This window comes from Polyodon spathula, chromosome 17 (genome assembly GCF_017654505.1).
Source record: "Polyodon spathula isolate WHYD16114869_AA chromosome 17, ASM1765450v1, whole genome shotgun sequence".
In the NCBI taxonomy this organism is placed as follows: domain Eukaryota; kingdom Metazoa; phylum Chordata; class Actinopteri; order Acipenseriformes; family Polyodontidae; genus Polyodon; species Polyodon spathula.
This window is the reverse complement of record NC_054550.1, coordinates 18,473,922-18,501,031: the sequence shown is the minus strand read 5'-3', so window position 1 is coordinate 18,501,031 and position 27,110 is coordinate 18,473,922. Positions and strand designations below refer to the sequence as shown.

The 27,110-nt window shown below is 42.3% G+C and overlaps 1 protein-coding gene across 1 annotated transcript; it reads left to right on the top strand.

Moving 5' to 3' along the window:
* The first annotated feature begins 608 nt into the window (after nucleotides 1–608).
* On the top strand, nucleotides 609–22,467 carry LOC121329657 (deubiquitinase DESI2-like). The gene is made up of 5 exons (XM_041275367.1): nucleotides 609–647; nucleotides 16,995–17,067; nucleotides 18,129–18,222; nucleotides 19,188–19,329; nucleotides 21,542–22,467. Exons 1-5 carry the CDS (start codon nucleotides 609–611, stop codon nucleotides 21,782–21,784), a joined length of 591 nt encoding a protein of 196 aa, XP_041131301.1. The 3' UTR covers nucleotides 21,785–22,467.
* Nucleotides 22,468–27,110: the final 4,643 nt, after the last annotated feature.

Sequence of the window (27,110 nt, the reverse complement as noted above, 5' to 3'; positions counted from 1 at the left end):
CCCAGCAGCAACACACACCAAGGAATCGAACAATACATTCCATTGAAACTGCTCCAAGCGGATTCAGCGCCAGGCTGAGCCAAGCGCCCCTTTCTGTAACAGCGTGAATCGAGTAAATGACACTGCCTTGGAAGAGCTTCAACTTATTTTTACTTTATTTAATTAATACTTTTTTTTTTTAATTGAACGTTTCTAAATAAATAGACTAGTTGTATTATAGATATCCTCTGACCAGTACTGCTGGTGTTAACGTATACTACCTTTATAACACACTACCTCTGGAATCGTATGTAAAACCGACTTTGCCTGCAGATTGAACGAAATTGGAGTGGTGGGGGGCTGACAAAGTGGAATTCCAGCACAATTCTACCCTATTCTAAATGTCAAAAGTTATTGTGTGAAATAGGATTACTTTTAACGAGCAAAGCCACATGAACGAACCCATTCGACATTGTGGGTGTGTTTAAATATTATATAATTGAAACTCAATATTAAAACTCAGCATCTCCTGCACGAGGAAGCCGGTGGGTCTCTTCCATCAAGCAATCATAAACCTCATTATACGGGGGGGGGAGGGGTTCGTCCTTCTCTCAGCTAGGACTAGCACCATGGCCAGTGAACCTGTGATCCTCAACGTGTATGACATGGTGAGCAGCGCTACTGTATTCTGTTATCAGTTTAATTTCCATTTGCACGTGTCGAGTAAGTGATGCTCGTACTTATCTTATAGGCAGTAGTCTCTGTGCAGTTAATTTTGCGCTCTTTGTTCTGTTTGTGTAAGCAGGTGTTGAATAGCAACATGCCCGTAACCCTAACATGATGTATAACGAAAAAGCGTGGTATCGGAGAACGTGTTTAAATCTCTGATTAACGACATTAAACATTCAACTCAAATTGTTCACTCTTATACAGACTGCGAGTTCCCAAATGAAACGCATTAATCGTGTGATATGATGCGTAAAGCACCGTAGCAGCGATGGCAGTGTGTTGTTTGTGTAAAACAGCCTTTAGTATTTAATGTACAATAACTGCATTCCTATTTTGCTGCCTCAAAAACGCGATCGAGGCTCCATTAAGTTATGAAAATAACAACATATTGAATGTGTTAATACATTGAATTTAATGGTTTAATAATTAAACGGTTTGTTTTTCATATAAACATCGGGGTTTATGTGTTTTCTTATGGTTTGGTTTTACGAGGGCATTCCTCTGTTTGTGATCATATTGTGTATCAACAGTAATGCTGATATTAATGGTCTGAAAATAAACACCGTGTATATTGGCATTATTTACATTGAATTCGTTTCGCAGTTTCACATTTCAACGCAATAATTGTGACAGAGAGTACATATCGTTATCTGGTTTTCCAGCTGTGTGCCAACCCGCGGAATCCATTTGATTCTCAGAACGCAGGGAAAGAGGGTTTCGATGCGATTGACAGAACTCGCTTTCCATTAAGACACAATTCCAAGTGATTCCCAGGCACTGCACTTGCGGTGGGTGGTCGGGGCACGAGGTATATGCCTATTGTAGACACTACAAAGTGAAATGTTAAAGTTTTTTATGCACCACATACATAGGCTGGACAAAATAATAAAAACACCTACCATAAAACTGACAATGTTGTGCATGGTGACGACGGGCATCCAGTTGGCAATGATTTGGCGTGTCTAGTGTGCAAAGTGTTTACATTATTCTGGAGGGATGATTTTGTGATTTTTTTGAGAACATTCCAAAGTACTGGGCACCCCCCTTATTTTCCACAGCTTATTTTCCATGGTCATCCCTAAGGGTCAGTGCAATCCATGGGGATTCCTCAGCGTTGTAAATACTCCAGCACAATCCAGCTGTGGGTTATCCCGGTCCGGTATACATTGATCAACTTGACCCATAAGCCTGTTGTATTGAATGGCTGGTAGAGAGAGCACTTTAGTGACCATTCAGAGCCTGTCATTTGTGTTGTAGTGGCTTCAGAAGTGCCTGTCAAGTGTCTACACTGTAAATGAATTGTTCAGGAATTTAAAATATATCTCATGCAACAGAATCTAAGCATTACTGTTATTTACACAAAATGTTTATTGTTGTCTTTCAAAAGCATAATCTCAAACAATGAAACACTGCAATGTGTTTATAACTGGTTCAGTAAGAATGATGTTGAATTCTTTAACACTTGGTTTTACGTTGTAATGTTGGTCCTCTTTCAAAGTCTGTCAGGTCACTGTGACTGAAACTGTAGAGCGACGGAGAGGTGCAGCTTTACTGTTTTACAAATCGTCATGGACGCCATGTTTATGCAATGAATCAGTCCCGTAAGAGACAACCTATTTGTACAAAGTTTGAGTTACATATTATAGGTGTTTCTGTATTTTATCTATTTGTATATACTGTAGTACAGTATTGTGAACTCGATTTCTTTCAAAGCAAGAGTAGAATGGCTCTGTGTGACTGGCAGCAAGCATGTAGTACTGCCAACATTACATTCAGTAAATCATGCTTCACTTTAAACATACAGAGCCCATGGCTTTAACTGAACAGTTATTAAAGAAGTTTGTTTTTATGAATGCAAAAAACTGATAGTCATTAAATGGTTCTGAATTATTAAAAAAGAAAGTCACACAAGTTTCTGTGGTGGTGCACAATTGCAAATAAAAAGAACTGCACTGTAGCCACCTGGAACCCGCTACTGCCTCCCTAGGAGTGGAGGAGGACTTCTAGCTTACTCTGCTGTGTTGGTGGAATGCACTTACCAACAATGGATCATCTTTCTATGTTTGCAAATGGTCATTTATACAGGTATGTTGAACTTTTAAAGTATAACTACTTATAATAGAGACTGTATTTGCAAGTAAAGAAGCACATGGCTGAAGGGTGCATTAAATTGCGACAAAAGCACATATTCTAGAAAAAGAGAAAGAAGAAAGTGAAAATATATTAGAAATCCACATAAAAGGTCTGTCTATGGTCCTTCATCAGTTTTATTATCATAACTGTTTGTAAACATCTTATTAACATCTGCTTATACTCTAACACAGCCACATGATCTTATACAACAGAACCTTTCAGATTTGATTTAATTGGTTGCAAAGAGCAGAATTTCTTGTTTTAGACTCATGATAATTTCCATCAGTAATGCTCAGTTGGTAGCAGCATGTGTAAATGGCACATACCAGAGGTCCATTGGTTAATAGAGGGTATGGTATTCTACAGGATTGGATATGACAGATTCAACTATATATGAAACCAAAGGAATCTTTACAGAAAACACGTATAACTGCATATATTTTGGGCATGGTTATACAGTACTGTACTGCATATGGAGCTAACAAAGTTGTAAGGTCACAAAATCTATGGCATTTTGCAATGAAGAAACAAAAGCCTGGGAAGTGACTTATTTTGATAAGACCAGTAGCTAAAAGCTCAGTTTCACGAGGTGCTGTTCAAACCCACTAATAACCTTAACAGGGATCATGGATTGAGCTGCGTGTCTGGAAGGCAAGTCAGTATTTATATTTCATGACGGGTAATGGACTTTGCCTCAATGGCCACTTTGATTTAAATCTTAAGCAATGCGAAGGTCCTTTAGTCGTAAATGAGCTCCGGCATCATAAATCCAAACCTCCTCATTTCAAAGATGTGACTCATTCCTACTGTGTTGATTCAAATCAAAGGAACCTGAGTAAGGTATTTACCCTGTTTAAAACAGATTTAAAATAGAAATGTTTGCAGAACTCAGGATGTTAATCTATTCAACCAATAACCTTTTACGCAATTGGTGCAGAGAACTAGTAGCTCTTATATTCCCTCCCTGCGCTGTGATGCTGCCTTCTAAAGGACGGTTCTGTCTGGGTAGATTTGCTATATTTAGTGTGTTGTGAGCAGTGAATTAGAAGCTTCTGATTTCGCATGCCAGCTATACAGCTCAAGCCTGGGTGCTGAGCAACGTTGCTGCTGGTTTGACAGGATGACCAGCATGACAGGGCAGCACGGCACGGGGCTCGGCAGAGCACTCATATAGTTCACTGGCTTCTTTTACTCACACCATGAAACTAAATTCAAAAGCACCACACATGTTTAGAAAAGCAGTATTAGCAGGAGTAATTACCTTTAAAGTTCTGGATAGAAAATAGAATTATCTGCTGCATCAAAACCCAATTTACAGACATTGTAGAAATGCAGTGCTCCTGCTGCAGCCTGATTTAGAAGCCCCTGCTGTGCTAACAAGCATTTCCAAAGAGCAGACAGTGGTGGCTGCTTGAATGGTTCATTAATTTTGATGGCGCTCTGAATTAAAAGCAAATTAAAGGTTATGCAGGGCCAATGAAAATCCAAAGCCACATCTAAACGAATTACATGCAGATAATAATGAGCATGTAGACAGAACCAGCGTGCACACAATTAAAAAAATGCATCATTTTATAATGATATTTATTTGTGACAGGCAATAAGAAATGATTACTGATTCATTGAGTAATTCATATTGCAGTGAAACCTGCTAAAAATCATTCCTGTTAATGTCACCCTCTGCTTATTCTCATCACACTGTGTAATATATAAGGAGTCAATGGGGACAAGCTCCCCATAATATCACTTGGATAGTATCAGAATTTGATTAATATCAAACACGTTTTACACTAATACAACTGATTTCCACCCACTAACTATCTCTTTGAGAAAAAAAGGCATAAGATGGTTTGAATGTTCTTATCTTCTTAAATAAGTTGCTGTTTTAAAATGTAATCAAATGTTTTTACACATACTGTACGTGTCACCCTTATAACAGTTACAGATTCCACCGTTTGAACCTTTAGCTTTAACGATATAGATTAGCAGAAACAAGAAGACGACAAGCCCTCTGGAGTATCAGAAGTGATTGAATCCTGCGCACTTGTACTAAGGGTCTGGCACATTGACCTCTTTCATCTCCTCCCATCTGTACAAGCGCCAAGGAGAAGCATGATAAACGACCCTCCATCTCTCAGCAGATGAAGGGTGAGAGATGTCATTTATTACAGCATTTCAGCACCTGCCAGCTCAGCAGGATTTTCCAGGACAACCTGAGAATCTGATATCTCTCTGTTAGGGTCAGCTGGGTCCACTGTTCCCATTTGATTGAGTTAGAGCCACTATGGCCCCCAGGTTCAATTCCTAGTTTAGACACTGACTGATAGCACCTCACCCTCTGAGGCTTCAGTGTGTATCTGTTGGGTAGAGTTACAAAATGGGGTGGAAAGTGGGGAGGGATGGAAAAGGTGGAAAAAGAAAGGAAAATAGGGAGAAAAGATCAATGCGATTCCATAGTTTCTAATAGTTTTACTTAAGAATTGTGATTGAGAGTTCTGAAGTTCTGGATATTTTTTTTTAGCACACATCTGTTGCAGTGCCTCTGGTTATCTTGTGTAGAAGCCTCTCTTTCCTCTTTCTGAGACTGCTCTATTTTGAAAGTAGTAGGTGGATTGGTTGAGCTGGGTGGTGCAGTGGGCTAATTCACTAGTTTGCACACATTTCCACATCACAAAAGAAAATGCAAAAACTGTAAAAGGTCCAGGCCTGAATGGCAGGCAGGGGGTGGTCAGAATTGAGGCTCTCTCTCTTTCGTGGAGGATTGTGGGAAGGGCTTGCAGAGAGGTGGAACGCCGATGCGGTAGGACCGGGAAATTTAAAATTTTATTTATTTATCTATCTATTTATTTATTTATTTATTTTGATAGTTACTTAGTTGTTCTTTTTGGGTGTTTGTTTGTTCGTAGGTTAGTGGTGTGTGTGTGTGTTTGTTTGTTTGTTGGGTGGTGGTGTGTGTTTGGAGATCCCGTTATGGGGTCTCGTTCAGGAGGGCTGGGGGCTCTCACCCGCCGACACGGGGTCCGTTGCCTGCCTGACCCCGGGGTTTCGGTGGAGGAGTGCCTGCTGGCAGTAGGAGAGGTGGTGGGGTTTGAGAATATTATGTCGGCGTCAAGAATGAATAAAGCGCTGGTAATATTTTTAGTGGAGGTGTCTCTGGTACACAAGCTGGTAGAGGAAGGATTTACAGTGAAAGGTGAATTTGTTCAGGTTTCCCCTCTAGTAACCCCGGTTACGAAAGTTATTATTTCTAATGTGCCTCCGTTTTTAAAAAATGAGCAATTAGAAAAGAATTTAGCTCGTTTTGGTAAACTGGTGTCCCCGATTAAGGGAATCCCGCTGGGGTGCAAAAATAACAGTGTTAGGCACGTCATGTCGTTTAGAAGGCAGGCGTTTGTCTTACTAAATGATCCTAATCAAGTCATTAATGTTGCCTGGAATTTTAACGTGGAAGGGATGAATTGTGTGGTGTTCGTCAGTTCCGAAACGATGAGGTGTTTTTACTGTGGAGAACAGGGACACCAGAGGAAAGCCTGCCCGAGAAAGGAGGCTAGAGCGGAGACAGGGCAGGATCAGGGCGATGCTGGCGGGGAGGAAGTCGGGGGTGTTGGGGGTGAGCGGGAGGAAGAGTCGGCTCCTGCACCGCAGCCGCAGAGCGAGCCCGTGCTGACCGAGCCCGTGCTGACCGAGGAGGGGGCGATCCAGAAGGAAACCGGAGCAGAACCACCAACACCACGGCCTCGCACAAAGAGACCCAGCCGCAGCCTGTCACTGACGGGTTCGGAGGATAATACCGCTACTACTGAGAATGGTGAAGAATCATTCAAGGTAGTAGCGAAAAAGACACGATTTCAACGGAAGGCTGCAGAGCTGCCGGATGGCAGAGCGCAGCCAGTGCAGAACTCCGAACCCGTGCAGACAGGGAGACTGCGGGCTCCAGGCGGGGCGTCAGTCCCTCCCAACGCGGAGGAAGAGAGCACAGCGCAGGGTGAGCCGGGCGCGGTGCAAGACTCTCCGCTAGCTGAATCTCAGCCGCCTGAAATAGTGACGGCTGTGGCAGAGGCCGGTGTCGAGGAGTCGGAGGGAGCTGCGGAGGAGCGGATTCTCGGGGGCGAGCGAGAGGACAGCGCGGATGAGATGGAGGGGGAGCTCTCTGACTCCTCGCTTATCTCAGACATCCCTGATAGCCAACCCGTCAGTAAGAAAAAGTTATACACGCTTGAGCAGGTAAATGATTTTATGATAGAAACAAAAGGGAAAAGGGGAGTAGAAATAGAGAGTTTTTTCCCTGATCTAAGGTTATTTCTCCACTCCGCTCACGTTATAACAAGGAAAGCCACAATAGAAGAATTTGATCAGCCAAAACGTTATAGATTAAAAAAAAATGTTCAGAAAATTAAAAAGGATCTTAAAAGTGGTTCAAAATCTCTTGTTTAAAAATGGCTGTGTTTTATGAAACTTCTTTTATTACTTGTTTTAGTGTGTTAGTTTTTTTAGCTATGATGGAAAGGTGCGTTTTTATTTCTTTTAATCTAAACGGCTGCAGACAGTCTTTTAAGAGGGCGCAGCTAGTCGAGTTTTTAGAGCAGAAGCAGGCGGGGGTGGTGTTTCTGCAGGAAACGCACTCGGATCAGGAGAATGAGGAGGCGTGGCGAGCGGAGTGGAAGGGGCTGTGCGTGATGAGTCACGGCGCTAGTACTAGTGCAGGAGTAGCCGTGCTTTTTAAACCCAGCCTGGGGGCAGTTTTACTAGATATGGATGAAATCGAGAAAGGGAGGATTTTAAAAGTAAGAGCTAGGCTGGGCAGTACAGTGTATGTTTTTATTAATATTTATGCCCCCAATAGAGGGGGGGAACGAATTTTATTTTTTAAGAAATTAAAGCAAGCTCTTTTTAATATTAATAATAATGATGTGGTGGTAGTAGGAGGAGATTTTAATTGTACTGTTAATTTTAATATTGATAGAAATAATGATGAACCACACCCTCAGTCCTCCAGAGAGTTGGCTGCATTGTTAGAGTCCAGTGACCTGGTTGACATATGGAGATGCCTGCACCCCAGTTCAAGACAATACACCTGGTCTCAGTATCACACAGACTGTGTATATAGAGCAAGACTAGACCGGTTTTATACTTCTAAAAACGATTTAAATAAATTTATCAAAGCAAGAATCATCCCCAGTAGTCTCTCTGACCACCACTGTCTATTAATTACAGTAATAATTCAATCAGAACCCCACAGAGCATCTTACTGGCATTTCAATGTAAAATTATTACAAGATGTAAAATTTAAGCAACAATTCAAACTTTTTTGGATAATTTGGAAAAAAGAAAAAGCACAATATAAAGATTTAAGACAGTGGTGGGACATTGGCAAAATACAAATCAAATGTTTTTGTCAACAATATACTATAAATGCAACCAGGTCACTGAACACAGCCGTGAGAGAACTGGAGTCCAAAATCCTCCTCCTAGAGGAAAGTTTAAATTCAGAATTTAAAGAACAGACCCTGGAGAACCTAAAAGAGCAGAAAATCGCGCTGGGGAGCTTGCTGAAGGAAAGAGTGAAGGGGGCGATTGTGCGTTCCAGATTCATGGAGTTGAGAGACATGGATGCCCCCACTAGTTTCTTCTTCAACCTGGAGAGGAAGAGAGCGGACAGTAGACAGCTGTGTTGTATCAGGACTCCTGGTGGGAAAGAACTGCACACCCGGGAGGAAATCAGCAGAGAGGCGGTGCGTTTTTACAAGGAACTTTATAATAAAGAACTGTGCAACATAGAGGACACTGAGCGGCTGCTCCAGGGGTTACCCAGCCTCAGTGAGAAGGAGCAGATTCAGCTGGACGCACCGCTGACCCACCAGGAGATGACCGCCGCTGTCAAGCAGCTCTCCAGCGGAAAGGTTCCCGGGATCGATGGACTGCCAGCAGAATTTTATAATAATTTCTGGGATATAATGGGGGAGGATTTGCTCCAGGTTCTGAGAGAGAGCCTCAGCCACAAGGAACTGCCTCTTAGCTGCCGTAGGGCAGTGGTTACACTGCTGCCCAAGAAGGGAGACCTTTGCCAGCTTAAAAATTGGAGACCTGTGTCAATTTTATGTTCTGATTTAAAGATTTTATCCAAAACAATCGCTAATAGATTAAAAAGTGTTATTGGAACTGTAATACATATGGATCAAACATATTGTATACCGGGTCGCTCTATTTTTGATAACTTGTTTTTTATTCGAGATTTTTTAACTGTAAGTGATATTTGTGATTTTAATGTAGGAATGGTCTCCCTGGATCAAGAGAAGGCTTTCGACAGAGTCGACCACACCTACCTCTTTCATACACTGGAAGCCTTCGGGTTCGGTCCTGGTTTTATTTCTTATATTCGGCTTTTATATTCCAACATTTTTAGTATTTTAAAGATCAACAATGGGCTGAGTCAGCCCTTCCCAGTGTGCAGGGGTATAAGGCAGGGCTGTGCCCTGTCTGGTATGCTGTATTCACTGGTTATAGAGCCCCTGCTGCACCTGCTGAGGGTCAGGCTAGCTGGATGGACAGTGCCCTCCTCGCCCTCCACACCCTCCTCTGCCACAGTGAAGGTGTCTGCCTACGCAGACGATGTGACTGTGTTTGTGAGTGGGGATGCAGATGTCCAAGCGCTGCAGCAGACTCTAAATGAGTTCCAGAGAGCATCTTCTGCCAGAGTAAACTGGGCAAAATGTGACACCTTCCTGTCAGGCAGCTGGGATGAGGGCACCCCTCCTTTCCTGCCTGAGGGGCTGAAATGGAACAGAACAGGTATTAAAGTGTTGGGGGTGCACCTCGGAACAGAAAACTACATGAAAAAGAACTGGGAGGGTTTGTTGGACAGGGTGAGGGGGCGGCTGCAGAGGTGGAAGGGACTGCTGGCTCAACTGTCCTTCAAGGGCCGGGTGCTTGTTATTAATAATCTGGTGGCCTCTAGCTTGTGGCACAAGCTGGTATGCTTGGACCCACCCCAGGGCCTGGTGAAGGAGATCCAGAGAGTGTTGCTGGAGTTCTTTTGGAGCGGGAGACACAGTTTGAGGCCGGCAGTCCTCTACGTCCCTAGTGATGAGGAGGGGCAGGGGCTAGTCAGCATTGCCAGCAGGGTGGCAGCCTTCAGACTGCAGGTGGTTCAGAGACTCCTGTACACTGAGGAGGAGGCTCATTGGAAGAGGCTGGCCTGTTTCCTTCTCAATAGATTTGGGGGGCTGGGGTTAGGAAAACACCTGTTTTTAATTGAGAACACCAGTTTTAGTAAAGCAGGACTTCCTCCTTTTTATCAAAGTATTTTAAAAGCCTGGCAGCTGGTGAGGGTGGAAAGGGATGTGGAGTCCTTGACAGGGCAGGACCTGTTTGAGGAGCCCCTATTTTTTAATCCACTCTTTATTTCCAGGGATGATCGTGTCACCAGCAGTAGGTGAGGAAGGTGAGGGCGGTGGAGAGAATGGAGGGACTTTGCTTAAATTGCAGAATGTGGAGGAAATTATCTTTCACACAATGAATGGAAAACATATATACAAATTGTGTGTTAAAGCCACAGACTATAGTAGGCTAAGGGGTCTGGTAGACTCTAAGTGGCGAGCTTACTTGGCTGTAGAGGAGGGGCACAGGCCGGTGTGGAGGGTGCTGTACAAGCCGCCCCTCGCCAACAGAGTGGGGGACCTGCAGTGGAAGATTCTACACTGCATTGTGTCCACAGGCAGGTTTCTCTATAGAGTGGACCCCAGCATCAGTGAGCAGTGCGCTTTTTGCTCAGCAGAGGAAACTCTCTTTCATGCCTACAGTAAGTGTGAGAGGCTGCGGCCACTTTTTAATTTACTGCAGGGAATCCTGAATAATTTAGGGGTCGTTTTTAGTAAGGAGCTTTTTATTTTTGGGGTTCTATACAGTTTTAAAATGAAAAACAGGTGTGTTCTTATTAAGTTTTTTAATTGGACAGGCAAAATTGGCTATTTTAAAGACATGGAAAAATCAACTCTCTGGTCAGCCAGATCAGAGTAGAGTTTGAGTATTTTAAACTGGTCAGTAACCTGGAGGACTTTCAGGAGAGGTGGTGTGTGGGAGACGCCTTGTGTGCTGTGAGTGAGGAGGGGGAGCTCCAGTTTTTGTTCTAATTTTATTTAATTTTTGTTTTACAGTGTTTTATTTTGGCTTTTATCTGTTTTCAACAAAGAAGGCAGTAGGAATCTTAACTTTTGTTGTGTTTTACCTTTATTTGAATTTTAATGGATTTTATTTGGAATATTTAAATAAAGGATCTTAAAAGTCAAAGTCTCTCTCTCTCTCTCTCTCAGAGCTGTGAGGGTGCATGCTGTGTCCTATATGTGTCTGCTTGAGAGAGGCTCAGGACTGAATGGCAGAAAGGTTGGGATTGAGGTGAGGGGAGTTTCTCATGGCGTCTGCCTGCCTACCAGCACAATGCCTGACTGTAGCCAGTGAACAAAACGCAATAGAAATCGATTCCTTGTTGATTCTAGTAGCTTAGAGGCAGTACAATGTGGTGATGCTAAAACTGTCAGTATAACAAATAATGTTGGGACATGTGGCAATGTTGCCCAGCCCCTGTGTATTTCTGTGTTGTATGTTGCATGTTGTGTGTTAAAGTTGGTGTATAGTCATTGGTACTTGGGATTTAATATGGGGCATGCGTATGTAAAATATAGTAATATGTGAGCACAGGGAATTGCACTTATTAATTCACGTGGAGTTGTACCGAGACTCCAATTGAATGATTGATTAGCAATCAAGACTCGGTACAGCTGCATAAAAGCAGCATGTTTTCACTCACTCGGGGTTGTGTGTTCGGTGAGTGGAGAACAGGGAAAGTAAAAAGTAACATATATAATAATAGCAGCTCACCGTGTTTGACTATGTAGTTCATTTTTGTTTATCTCTTTGTTTTGGCTGCCAGTGCCGTGTCCTGTGTTTTGTTTGTCTTTACAACCTTTTATTTTCTGTCTGTTTCATTATTAAATGTTGAGCGCAAACAATCGCTCAGCTTCACCCAACTCCATCTCTCTGTTGTTTATTTCTTGGTTCCTGGTTCTGGTCTGACCTCACCCACTGCAGGACAGGACATTAATATATTATTGTGATGTTATCAATAATTGTTTTTATCGATTATTTATCATATATCGTAGTGGCCGATTATTCATTAGTTACAATTTAAATGAGGTAGAATTATTGCAGAAATGTACTGCTGTGGGGTATTGCTGTCTTGCTTGAGTTAAAAGGACCTACAATCTAATATTAATAACGCTAAGAAGGCTATTGAAGTTGTTTTCTGGCAGCAGTGAGCCTGAGCTCAGGTTAGTGTTTTCAGTATGAGGCAGTGCTGCAGAGGGATATTACTAGCTTGAGCTCAGGTTAGTGTTTTCAGTATGAGGCAGTGCTGCAGAGGGATATTACTAGCTTGAGCTCAGGTTAGTGTTTTCAGTATGAGGCAGTGCTGCAGAGGGATATTACTAGGGATCGTTTTTAACCCAAACTGATCGTTATTTGCAGGTGTGTGTTAAACTTTGTCAGCTTGGTGTTTTGGAATTTTAGTCAAATGTGCATGCCAGGGTTTTATTTACTAGAAAATCAGCTTTTGTATCAAAACATCTTCATATATAAAATATGGTGATAATGATCATTATCATAAGATTAGTGTGATTGGTTGACTAGTGTTTTCTGCCGTCACTTTTTTATTGGCCTCGTCAGCTGCTCCATGCAATCCCTATGGGAGGAGGTCCATTCTTTGCAGGTGCAGGTTGTCGGTTAATCCAGTGAGAAATGCTCAGGGAACGGGCGCCTCCACACATAACCCAATCACACCCTGCCAGATCCAATAACACAGCAGCTCTGCCCTCAGGATGCCCATTACAATCTGCTCTTAACCAGAATAAGTGGAGCAAGTGTACATGGTGCTCCTGGAAAATCTTCTGTTTCAATATTCTCTGAATTGTTAATATAACTGCCAATTCCCTTTCTCTAAACTCCCAACAAAATATTCCAGTTTCTCCAGCCATGATCTCAATGAGTGCACCCCAGCAACTACATACATATCCTTATCTTTTTGAAAAGGAATTACAATGAAAAATAAAATGACACTTTTACCTGCATGTCTGCAGTACGGTGTCTCCTGCCAGTCATAGTTTTCTGCTTGGTTTCAGACTGTACAGACTGTAACTTTTTTTCCATTTTTACAGATCAGTCTGTAAAAATGGATCACTTTCCAATGACTGTTGCGGCCGTCAGTTCCATGTGCAATCTACAGTCCCCCAGCCGGGGTCAAACGTGACCAGGACATTCAAATCACATGCTTGTATCATTCCCATTCATAAATAAGGACCCTTTGGTGTTAGTAACACTATACTTAACCTTTGAGAACAAGGCTTTCTGCTCTATACATTACATTAACTGTTAGTAATACTTACCTTGTAAGAACAATACCTTCTGTTTGCGGTTCGGTTGTTACCACTACCAAGACTTCCCTTTAAGAGCAGTGCTTTCTGTTCTTTTTGTTTAAATCACTCTGTCCCTAATAGCATAGTCACAGGACTTTTATTTCATTTATTTTGTCCAGTGCAGTTTATTAGGGATTGTGTTTAATTTGTTTATCTTTCAAAAAGGACAACAGCATTTTGATTTCTGTACTGAATTGTTTTCTGCTTGGAGACTCTCTTTAAGTGAAGAGCGGCGCTTCCTCCTTCACGTGACACGTTGCTGTTTGTTGTGCAGTTCAGGGTTAACAGGGTTTAAGCAGCAGCTATGGGCTGGAGCCTTGAGATGGAGTCACTATCAAAGCCAGGAGCCAATATGCTAAAGTCAATGTCAAGGTCACACTATGACCCCCTGCTTAAGACCATTCCCAGGTTATTCCCATTTGAACCTGACTTCCCAGCGTATATAAACAGGGTGACTCTGAAAGAATGGTCATATAAATAGCAGGATATTTGGGACTGTATTCCTTTAGTCCACTCAGAGACATGCTGTCAGCAAGTGACTCAGAGCAATACAGCACTACGCTTACCACTCACCATCGCCCTAATGAAAGCATTGACCAAAACAGATGTCTTGGTCCAGGTATTTTAGAGCGTGATAACAACAGTTTGTATTGGTCTGAATGTTTTCAGGGTGGTCTGTAACTACACTTCCATTTCATACAGGGCTTGATAATCATGAGATGAATCAGTTAAACGAGTTCACAAGCTCTGATGTGTAGCTTGAGCGAAAGCTTCAAGAGTCAAATCCCTGGTGTTGATATTTATTAAATATTTTATGATGCAATCCTATTTCTTTCCAATGCAGTCAAACCTTTTTATAATGAACGACCACAGTGATTCACAGTCCCTGTATACCAGGCAAGGCACTTTATGTGATTGCACATCCCTGTAGGCTCCACAAAGAGGGAGAACTCCCCCCCCCCCAGCAGAGACCTGTTCCTATAACCAGGGGTCCAGTCTCTGATATGTCTGGCTCAGATGGTGGTCAGTTCAGTGTAATGGATGCACCTTGATTTATCATTCCATGGGCAGTTCCAAGTGGGTAGACTGGCCCCTTAATGTTGGCACATACAATCTTCAATTCAAACACTTGTCCATTTATATTATAGAGGGGAAGGTGGCTCAGCACAACTTGTGCCAACCTATTTACACAAGGAGGATCCTTCGCCCTGCCTCGTGCACACTCACTGCCCATTGCGCTGCCTGGCACTGCCACTGAAAACCGCTGCCATGCTAATGTGAGATGGGAGACATTCACCTAATCACACTACCTTGCACTAGTATTATCAACTGTGAAAATGCTGTGTTGAGCTCACTAATCAAACACCCTGCTTACTATCTTGATATCCCTGTCCCTGAGATATTCACTCATACATATAAAAGATTTCAATGTGCAGCCCATCCCACAAGTGAAACGACACACCAAATACTACCCATTCACTGCCAGTCAAGTGCAAAACCACTGGCTGGGACATTTGTTCTTCATTTGTGCAATGTTTTTTTATATAGAGTCTTCCGTTATTATTCAATATACGTTCCAATATTACATAAGTAATACTTCCTCATGAGAACATAGAGGGGATTTTCATCCACGTATGTAACATGGCAAGATATAAAGAACAAAATATGAGCAACAACACATTTTCATTAAAATTGCAAAAGCGCTAGCAACTGGATTCATGCAACATTCAGTACAGGATGACCTTTTTACAAGAGCCACCGTAGAAAATAGAGCATAACATTAGAAGGATATCCACACTCCACAGTGACTGGGTCTCTTCTTGTTAAACCCAGTTGTAGAACAGGCAGTAGTGATTTCTTTCTCATGTATGTAAAAAGTAAATGTCTCCCAGCCATCTGCCATGACATATAAAAATGAACTGTGGAAAGCTGGGGTCTGGCTGGAGCAGCTTTTAATAGAGATTTTTCAAAGCTGTGGTTTAGTTCTGGAGGAGGGAGGGGAAGACTTATTGTCTGAGTGCACCAAGTCCCCAGAGACGTGGCTTTCAAAACAGTTCAAAGCACTTTCCTGGGTCATGCAAAAAATCTATTAAATTCAATAGGCATTTGAGCAACTGTGCTGCACCAGACAATTGCAAATATCCTAAAAATGTAAAGTAAAACATGCATGTTAAATTAAAACTATTTAACAATTCTCTTTAGTAATTCACCCAGCAAGCTCAGTCTGAGCAATCACCAGCGAATGCTTTTAGATGTTGTGAGCATTATTGATTCCCATCAACATGCTGAAGTGCTGAGTGATTTGCAGAGCGCAGTAGCACTGAGTGTGAGGGGCCAGTGAGGACAGCACTGATTCCATGTGTCAAGCCTGCAAGTCTGCAAGGTGCTTCAACCCTTCAGGGGACTAGCACTGGGGTGGAAATATCCAGCATATAAGACTTGTCTCATGTTGGTCTATCATCTGATATTAATTCAAAGTCATGGATAATGACATTATTGACAATAATGTTTATGCTATGCATTTATTATAGTTTTTACCCGGTTTGCCATGTTTTTTATATGCTTTATCATGCCTCTTTATGCTTTATAATGCTTACCTGTATTTACCATGCTTTCAATATACTTTATTACGCTATGCTTTTATTTTGGGAACCTTTTATAAGGGTTATACCATAAGAGACAGGGTCAGCTGTGTATAATCACTTACTAAACAGGTGGGACAGCCCTTTCTCACACAGTATTGTACATATCTGGTGTCCAACTTTTGTAAACATCAGAAATAGCTTGAGCTTCTGATTTTATGATTAAGCCCAATAAACTTAAACGAGATTTTTAACCCCAAAAACTGTAAAAATAAAACCCAAACATCAGAAGCCCTGTAAATGCAAGTCCGACTCAGTGCTTGGAGAGGAATGGGATTGGATTTGTAAGAATCACAATAGGGCTGTTCCAGACCCCAGTGCAGTGAAATGCAGGGCTGTTCTCTCCATACAGCCAACGATGCATTCCCCAGAGCAGTCTGTGTTCTTACCATTCTGTTTCACTAGAGCCCCTGTCTTTAAAAGCACACTCAGTATTTGTGTTCTCCGGGATTCCCTTTGCCTTTCCTTTTATTTTACACTTGATTGATCAATACCTTTCTTTTGCTTTAAGTTGGAACCAGGCAGAGATTGAACAGCCTTTCATTTAAAAGGCACTGTAATACTAGCTGGGTCTTTTTGTGCTCAAATCAAATACATTAGCGCACCATACACCTCATATCATTTGCTTGAGATTCTCTGGCTTCTTTGTTGGTTTATTTTATTTTAGGTCACATACAGCACAGGAAATGATTAGGTATCTTTCCAAACCTGGACCTTGTTCGACCATCTCCTTAGTTACTTAAATCGTAATTAATGATACTACCTGGCCACTTTATTAGATAATATTGGGTTGGACCACCGTTTGCCCTGATCACATCTTCACACTATGTGGCATGGATTCCACAAGGTGCTGGAATGTGTTCTGAATGATGTTAATCCAACAGTCTTTAATATTTCATGCGATTGGTGCAGAGAGGTAGGCAGATGATCCTGATGAATGTGTTCTTCTTTGGATTGAGATCCAGGGATTGTGGTGGCCATGGAAGATGCCTGAAGTCTCTGTAATGCTTTCCCTAATCTTTTGTTCTTCCTCGTTTCCTCCTTGCAGTACTGGATAAACGAATACACCTCCACGCTGGGGATCGGAGTCTTCCATTCAGGGATTGAGATCTACGGGAGAGGTAGGATCCCTGACAGCAAGCCACTTTCAAACAAGGTGTTAACTGGCCAATGAAGCAGTGTTGCAATCGAGTCCCAAAAACTGGGTCTCGAGTCAAGTCATGGGAGGTAAGAGTTGAAAGAGTTCTCGTGTCTGTCCGGGGGGGGGGGGTGGGGGGAAGGCAGTTGCCCCCCCCCCCCCAGTTCTCAACTCAGCTCAGGGCCCCCCCCCCCTTCTCAGCTCTCAGCTCAGGGCCCCACATTCTCAACTCAACTCAGTGTCCCCCCATTCTGAGAGCTCAACTCAGTGTCCCCCATTCTCAACTCAGGTCATTTTCCCCCCCCATTTCTAAGCAGTCGAGTCACAGGGGGGTAAGAGTCGAGTCGAGTCACAGGGGTAAGAGTCGAGTCCAGTAAAAGGGGTAAGAGTTGAGTCGAGTCACAGTGGTAAGAGTTGAGTCGATCCACAGGGGGGTAAGAGTTGAGTCGAGTCACAGGGGGGTAAGAGTCAGGTCGTGTAAGAGGGGGTAAGAGTCGAGTTGAGTAACAGGGTGTAAGAGTCGAGTCCCGGGGGGGTAAGAGTCGAGTCGACTCACAGGGGGTAAGAGTCGAATTGAATAACAGGGGGATAAGAGTCGAGTTGAGTCACAGTGGGGTTAGAGTCGAGGTACAGGGGTAAGAATCGAGTCGAGTCACAGGGGGTAAGAGTCGAGTCGAGTTACTGGGGGGTAAGAGTCGAGTCGAGTCACTGGAGGGTAAGAGTTGAGCCGAGTTACGGGGTAAGAGTTGAGTCACAGGGGGTTAAGGGTCGAGTCAGTGGGGGGTAAGTGTTTTCTCTCTGTCTCTATGTTGTCACGTGTTCCTCTCGCTCATAAAGTGGCAGGGCTTGTATAAATCAGAAGAAGGGCTGCGGTTATTGAAAACAAAACTGATTATGTAATTTATTTTACCTTAAAGACTATGACTTGAGTTCAGTGGAGACTTTTGTGATGGCACTAGAGTCGAGTCATTTGATGTCAATGACTCGAGTCATTACAACTCTGCAATGTAGGATAGAATTGGATCTCTCTCTGTCTCTCTCCAGAGTTTGCTTATGGAGGACACCCCTACCCCTTCAGCGGGATCTTCGAGATCACTCCAGGGAACGCCACTGAGCTCGGAGAGACCTTCAAATTCAAGTGGGTACCCCTGGCACTGTCCAATACAGTACAGCAAGAATCTGAGCTTGGCATTATAACATCAGAATCATAAAGTGCAATCCAGTGCTAAACTGATAAACACAGATAAAATACCCACACATAGCACACTGAAAGAACACTAAAGAGACTAATTGAGGATGTGTTGCAATATACAGCATGTAGCATGCACATAGGGAATCCTGTCTGTGCTAAAGTTGGATTTCAGCCTCGAGATGTCAGTACTTTTGGGCAATAGCAGAAAGAAAGAACTGGTCAAGTTTGGACAACAAAAAAAACCCAAAAAGCCAGATAAACACTGAATAGTGAAACATCTCTCTGTGACCAGCCCTACAATAACCATCAGTGCCTCTCGGTTCTGTACATGTCATCCTGGCTGGTTTATTGCTGCCACCTGCTGGTGTTTTAGATAGTAAACTCAACCAAAGATTTTTCTACAAAAATATATAATAGATGGTGCGCTGTGCCCTGAAAGAAAAACGTGAAGCATTGTGCATTGAACCCTGTGCACCGCTAATATGCTTCCACATCTTGCTTTAGAAAGTCAGCCTCAGGGAGTCTTTTTGAAAGCAGTTTTTACTGGAATAGTTAGTAAGCATGATCTGAGCAGACACAACAATAGAGAATCATACGGATCACACAATAGGATATTAGCCAGCTAAGAAATGTCATTTTATGTCAATTCCTTTATTGGAATAACACAAGACCTTTTCAACGAGCCGCTCATTTGCCTGTTACTGTGGTGTAAGATCTGAACAGAACCAAGAATCAAGTAATCAAGAAATAAGGCTGCCACCACTAACAGAGTGTCTGTCTGCCTGCCTCTGTGTGTGTGTGTGTGTGTGTGTGTCTGTCTGTGTGTCTATGTGTCTGTGTGTGTGTCTGTCTGTCTGTGTCTGTGTGTGTGTGTGTGTGTGTGTGTGTGTGGTGTGTGTGTGTGTGTGCAGAGAGGCGATCGCGCTCGGGACCACAGACTTCGCTGAGGAGGATGTGGATAAGATCATGGAGGAGCTTGGGAAGGAGTTCAAAGGCGACGCCTACCATCTGATGCACAAGAACTGCAACCACTTCTCCTCGGCCCTGTCTGAGGTGAGTGTGCATCCCCACTCTGCTAGCAGCTCAATGCTGTCTAGTCTGTGAGTGTGCACCCCACTCTGCTAGCAGCTCATAAGAACATAAGAACATAAGAAAGTTTACAAACAAGAAAAGGCCATTTGGCCCATCTTGCTCGTTTGGTTGTTAGTAGCTTATTGATCCCAGAATCTCATCAAGCAGCTTCTTGAAGGATCCCAGGGTGTCATCTTCAACAACATTACTGGGGAGTTGATTCCAGACCCTCACGATTCTTTGTGTAAAAAAGTGCTTCCTATTTTCTGTTCTGAATGCCCCTTTGTCTAATCTCCATTTGTGACCCCTGGTCCTTGTTTCTTTTTTCAGGTCGAAAAAGTCCCTTGGGTCGACATTGTCAATACCTTTTAGAATTTTGAATGCTTGAATTAGGTCGCCACGTAGTCTTCTTTGTTCAAGACTGAACAGATTCAATTATTTTAGCCTGTCTGCATATGACATGCCTTTTAAGCCCGGAATAATTCTGGTCGCTCTTCTTTGCATTCTTTCTAGAGCAGCAATATCTTTTTTATAGCGAGGTGACCAGAACTGCACACAATATTCAAGATGAGGTCTTACTAGTGCATTGTACAGTTTTAACATTACTTCCCTTGATTTAAATTCAACACTTTTCACAAAGTATCCGAGCATCTTGTTAGCCTTTTTTATAGCTTCCCCACGTTGTCTAGATGAAGAGTCAACAAAAACTCTTAAGTCTTTTTCATAGATTCCTTCTCCAATTTCAGTATCTCCCATATGATATTTATAATGTACATTTTTATTTCCTGCATGCAGTACCTTACACTTTTCTCTATTAAGTGTCATTTGCCATGTGTCTGCCCAGTTCTGAATCTTGTCTAGATCATTTTGAATAACCTTTGCTGCTGCAGCAGTGTTTGCCACTCCTCCTATTTTTGTGTCGTCTGCAAATTTAACAAGTTTGCTTACTATACCAGAATCTAAATCATTAATGTAGATTAGGAATAGCAGAGGACCTAATACTGATCCCTGTGGTACACCATTGGTTACCACACTCCATTCTGAGGTTTCTCCTCTAATCAGTACTTTCTGTTTTCTACATGTTAACCACTCCCTAATCCATGTACATGGATTGCTGTCTAGTCTGAGTGTACATCCCCACTCTGCTAGCAGCTCAATGCTGTCTAGTCTGAGCGTGTGTCCCCACTCTGCTAGCAGCTTAGTGTTGTCTGTTCTGTTCAATGTAAACTGACTGCAGATAAACCTGAGATATGCATATTACCACCAGGGGATATCGTGGAGGCGGGCGTCTATCACAACATCACACAACTGGAGTTAAGCTCATATCTTAGAGAAGTGCTTGCCTAATGGTTGTGAAACTTGCTGGGGTTGTATGGAGGCTGTCTGTCTGTCTGTATGTCACACTTACGTTTTAACAAATAGCTAGAGAAGTGCTTGAACCAGTTGGGATGCTTTGTGATGAAGCACAATGCTAGTGTCAGAGTCAGGTGGTACATACAGGTATCGTTGACATCCCTGTACCAGTCACTGCTTTTCCTGTGTCATGTTTTCAATTCACTGAAAGAAACTTTGTAAATTCAGTGATGACATTTCGACTAAAAGTCCTTCTCAGTATCTTCAAGCTCTGTAGGACAGTTTTTAAGTCCTATTTCATTCATTCAATCTAGCCAGCAGTTCATGAAACCTTTTCAACTGTTTTAGAAAGGGTTTATTCTCATTGTATCTGTTTTACAGACCTTAAAGATAATCATTGTAATTGTTTTTCTATCTTTCTATGTTATGTTGTTTGCAGTAACTGTTTCTCCAATATTAACTTATTATCATTCGCTCTAAATCTATCTTTGCCCAGCTTTGAGCTGCTTTGAGCTTGTTTGGAGAATCCAAAGTACCGGGACTGAACAACCTTCCTCAGTACATTCAAATCCCTTGCTTTCTGTATATATCAGTGTAGAGTGTGCTGGGCTGAAAGAGTTCAAACTCCTCATTGTCACATGATTTGAATGGAATGAGGAAGACTGTCCAGTCCCAGCACTTAGAATTCAAGCTCAACAGAACCCAGAACCACTCAATGATTTCCAACTACATAAAATATAAAGAGAAAAGCAGGCTTCCAGGGCTCTGTGTCCTCTAAGAGATTTCCATCTCACAGTGCCTCAGCCCTCGCCTTGCTCTGACGCCCTGCCTCTCATTCTAGCTCCTGTGTGGGAGGGAGAACCCTCGCTGGGTCAACCGGCTGGCCTACTTCAGCTCCTGCATCCCCTTCCTCCAGAGCTGCCTGCCCAAGGAGTGGCTCACCCCGGCTGCCCTGCAGAGCCACATCAGCCTAGGCCTGCACAAACAGGATGCAAGCGAGTCCAGCGACGATGACACCCCCTCCGCAGCAGGGGGCGCTGCAGGACCCAGATCCTCACACAGCTGCAAGCACACGCAGGTCTGAGCCTCTGCCACCAGCAGCAATCACGCACAGCAGCCAGCCAGCAGGGCGGTGCCACTGGGGTCTGCAGTACGGTGTGCCTGTGTGTGTGAGGACTGTACTGATGAAAAGGATTGACAAGCCCACGTATGATATGAACCCTGATCTCCTGGCTCCTGGGCCCTTGGCCAACAACAGGTTAACAACCTTGAAGGAGCAATACCTCAGTAGGGAGACACATTCTGCAGAAATCAATGAATGGAACTACTGGTTCTTTACAAAGCCATTCCCACCATGTCCTGGGAGCTGCGGTGTGGTGTAGTGTTCGCTGAATCTAACATATGCTCCTTTACTTAGAGGCATTATTGTAGTTTAATGGGAACTGGGGACTGTCTGAATTAAATTAAGTGTTCAATAGCCATCAGGTACAAGGAAGTTAGTGCGTTTCAAGTCTTACGCATTGCACATCTTCATAAATAGGGGTTCAACTTTTTTTTCTTCCATATTTCTACCCCTGAATGGAATTTTTCTACAAAAATGAAATTAATGGTATTGTTGCAATTATTAATCAAGTTATTTTAAATCTTGTCATGGATCCTTTTTCTAATAGAAAAGGAAAGTGATTTTCTAATCAGTATTAAATGGAAGTATAATTGCAATTTGAAGTGCTCACCCGGTTTCCTTCTTGTGTATTTTTATGTGTGAAAATAAAGCCTGATAAAACCTGTGTTTCAATGTTAACACTGATAAAGGAGTGGCAGCTATAACCTTACATCATTAACGGGTTTGTTTAGCATGACATTTTTGGGATGTAAAGATAATGTCATAATTAAAGATATATATTTTTTCACGGTTATCACGGATTTCAGGATTTCCATGAAATATACCCATTGCTGTGTAATTGTAGTTCACAGTGAAAATTACCATTATTAGAAAGAACATTGTAAATATACATATTTTTATCACTTAAAAATACATGCAGAAAATGCACTACCTGTTACACTGCATTTAGGAGCCTGGCAGACGGTTTAGTTTGCTTCTGGTAAGGTGATTTCTTTCAATGTCATCAACGAAATAGACAGCAGCTGCATCAAAATATTTTTGCTAAAGATTGCTCTGTCTGGTACAAGAAGGGGATATTTCACTTGGCTGTTGTTATTGTTCTATTTATTTATGTTTTTATTTTGTTTCATAATTCACTGGTGATGAAAATAGAATCTTTAAAAAGGTGGACATAAAAAAATGTAATATTCTTCAGTTTAAAATGTACTGTTTCAGATAAGCATTTCAATATTTACAAACATTTGTTGTAGACTAACTCTAGAGAAAGTGATCAATTTTGAACGTGACAACACTATTTTTTTCTGTTCTAATAAATTAATCTTGAAATATCTTGAAATACCTATTTCTAGACCATGAAATAAATCATTTTTTTAAAGTGGAAAAACGCAACCATAGTCATAATATAGACATCACGACAGGACATGCATAATGAGATAAAAAAGAAAGACACAAAAAAATGCTACAGAGAGATGTATTTATACCAACTACTGATACAGTGAACTACAATGAGCTATGTTGTGCATTTCATCTTGTATCACAGCACAAATGATTCATAACTGTTATTATATGTTATTTCATTGATACACAGTGTGCCTCTTTCAGTCCTTTCCAAACAAGATTCTTGTTCAACCATGTCCTTAGTTACTTAAATAATAATTAATAAGGATACTACCTGGCTACTTTATTAGGACACTTAGATAATATTGGGTTGGACCACCCTTTGCCCTGATCACATCTTCACACATTGATATTGAATGCGATTGGTGCAGAGAGGTAGGCAGATGATCCTGTTGAATGTGTCCTTCTTTGGATTGAGATCCAGGGATTGTGGTGGACATAGAAGATGGCTGAAGTCTCCATCATGCTCCTCAAACCTTTCGTGCACATATGTATCTGGCACAGTGGATGGGTGCATGTGACAGAAAGATAATGAGTGCTGGTGATAAATCTCCCTCCCGACCGGTGAGGGCACTAAAGAACAGGAGGAGAAGTATCTGGACGGGCTGGCCTGACAGTTCGTTTCCGGGACCGGGAAGTCAGTCAGCCTGGAAAGAAGCGAGACTCTGTTGTAAGACCGTACTAACCTGAAAGGTAAACGAGGGGCAGCTGCAAGCAAAAAGGCAGCTGCAAGCAAAAAGGCAGCTGCAACCGTTTACCAAGATGTCATACGGGATTACATATAGGGGCCAGGGTAACGCTGATCTTTTCCTTCGTTTGGGTAAAACGCTGGAGAGAGAGAAGGATCGAGAGAGGAGCTCTCATTAAAAGAAAAGGAAGAGTGTTGTGTGTTGTTTGTGTCTGTGTAAATAACTGTCTGTGTTTTCACCACTAGACAGCTAAACGCACAATTCCGGAGCTGTCGGGCGAGGGTCAGCACAAACCGGATCACCACTGCACCAACCGTCACGAATTACCTGTGTCTTCACCACCCCACATGCACGTCTGCACTCACCCAGGACTGGTGACCGTGTATTTGTATTTGTTCGGTCATAATAAAATGGCCAAGCAGTGTAGGTTTTTATAGTGTTCAATTACATATAGTGTCACATTTAATAGAACACCCCAAGCAATGTCATTTATATCCTTTATATGATCATTTTAATTTCTGGTCGGTAATCACTAGAAACAATATGTACTCATGTGAAAATATCAGACCACTTTGTGCTTTAATTAGGATTTTTAAACAATGTCTAAAAAGTCTCTTTATGATATTTTCCTTTTCTCTTACTATTGTAAATGAATTACACACATGACCTATTAAAGTCATAAATTCAATTAGTAAATCACTAATTTGTCTATTTTGGCCATTTTTCAGTTGCAGTAGTTTGATTTCATAAGCACAACAAATTAAAACAACAGAAGCAATGGAAGGTTCTAATATAGTGCCTATTTGTTGTGTCGGTGCATCAGAATTTCATGCATTTAAATGAGGATTTTTTTCCACTTATCTACCCACCATACTCCACACTCAAGGGGAAAAAAAGTTTTATTGAAAAAAAAAAAAAAAATTTTAAATACAAAACTGAAAGATCATAATTGGATAAGTCTCCACCCCCTGAGTTAATACTTGGTGGAAGCACCTTTGGCAGCAATTATAGCTGTGAGTCTGTTGGGATAGGTCTCTACCAACTTTGCACACCTAGATTTGACAATATTTGACCATTCTTCTATACAAAACTGTTCAAGCTCTGTCAAGTTCCTTGGGGAGCGTTGATGGACAGCAATCTTTAAGTCATGCCACAAATTTTCGATTGGATTTAGGTCGAGGCTCTGACTGGGCCACTCAAGGACATTTACCTTTTTTTTCCTTAGCCACTCCAGTGTAGCTTTGGCTGTGCGGTTTGGGTCGTTATAATGCTGAAAGGTAAACTTCTGTCCCAGTTTCAGCTTTCTTGGAGAGGGCAGCAGGTTTTCCTCAAGGGTTTCTCTGTACTTTGCTCCATTCATTTTCCCTTCTATCCTGACAAGTGCCCCAGTCGCTGCCAATGAGAAACATCCCCATAACATGATGCTGCCACCACTGTGGTTCACAGTAGGGATGGCATTCTTTGGGTGATGCGCAGTGTTGGGTTTGCGCCAAACATAACGTTTTGATTTAGGCCAAAAAGTTCCATTTTAGTTTCGTCAGACCACAAAAAGTTTTTGCCACATGGCTACAGAATTCCCTGAGTGTTTTTTTGCATACTTCAAATGGGGTTCAAGGTGGTCTTTCTTGAGTAATGGGTTCCTTCTTGCCACCCTACCATACAGACCAGATTTGTGGAGTGCTTGGGATATTGTTGTCACATGCACACTTTGACCAGTCTTGGCCATAAAAGCCTGTAGCTCTTGTAAAGTTGCCATTGGCCTCTTGGTAGCCTCTCTGATCAGTCTCCTTCTTGCTTGGTCATCCAGTTTGGAGGGATGGCCTGATCTAGACAGTGTCTTGCTGGTGCCATACACCTTCCACTTCTTAATAATTATCTTGACCGTGCTCCAAGGGATATTCAAGGCCTTTGATATTTTTTTATACCCATCCCCTGATCTGTGCCTTTCAACAACTTTGTCCTAGAGTTCTTTTGAAAGCACTTTGGTGCTCATGGTTGAGTCTTTATTTTGAAATGCACTACCCAGCAGAGGGAACCTACAGGAACTACTGAATTTATCCTGAAATAATGTGAATCACTATAATTTAACAAATGTGGAGGCCTGTGGCAAAGTGGTTTGTAGTGCTCCGGTGTACAGGTGATTGGAGGTGCTCCAACAAAGGACAAACACAAAGTTCATCGGTCAGGTTTCTTTAATTCCCTTAACCGGGTTTCAAATAATAAAGCTGGCTCTACCCAGCAATGGGTATTACCAGCTACAAAACAAAGGGGTTGCAGTCCCGAAATAATAAACACAAAAACACGTCTCCAGACTGGGTGCTCTGGTGCAGGTGCGATGCTCTGAGTGCTGGTGCTCGTGCGCCTTCAGGTCCGGGCTGGCTTCTCGCTGCAGCTCCGACTTCGTATCAGCCATCTGGCAAAACAAACACAAAAACTTCTCTCTCAATGAACCCACACTTCATTCAAGGTTCCGTCCTTGTCTCCTCCCATTAACCACAACAAAGGAGACGATTACGGCGTCACGTCCCCCTAAGGTACCTTAAGCCCCGCCCCCTCCGATAGCTAGTTCAATCACGTCTCCTCCAATTCATGACAGAAACTTCGCTCACTGTACTAGGGCGATAACTCCAGGTACCGTAACGCCGCCCTCTTCCTGAATGGCCGGCTCCCGACTGTCCCCGGGATGAACTGCCCAACCATTCAGTAGGAAGCCCGCAGCTCCTGTTGTACAGTGCCCTCACCAGTCGAGAGGGAGATTGTTGATTCGGATTCATTCGCTCTCCATCACAAGGCCACTTAACTTAGTGTGTAATTCTGAAGGTGACTTGTTACACCTGAGCTAATTTAGGATTGCTATTACAATCACTCATCCAACCAAGCTATTTCAGTATTTATTTTTAATTAATTTTCTACAACTTTCTAGAATATTTTTTTCATTTGGAAGTTGTGGGGTAGAATGTGTAGATAAATGAAAAATAAATTAATACATTTTATTTCCTATAAGACAACAAAAGGTGAAAATTTTGAAAGGGAGTGTAGACTTTCTACAGGCAATGTACATGTGCACACTGCTGTATATGCTTACCATAATGCTCTGAAATTCATGTTTTGTATGATTCTTCGATATTACGTAATGTAAGGGAACTGTCTGGATGAAATAAAAGTGCAAAACCGAACATATTGAACTGAAAAACTGTCTC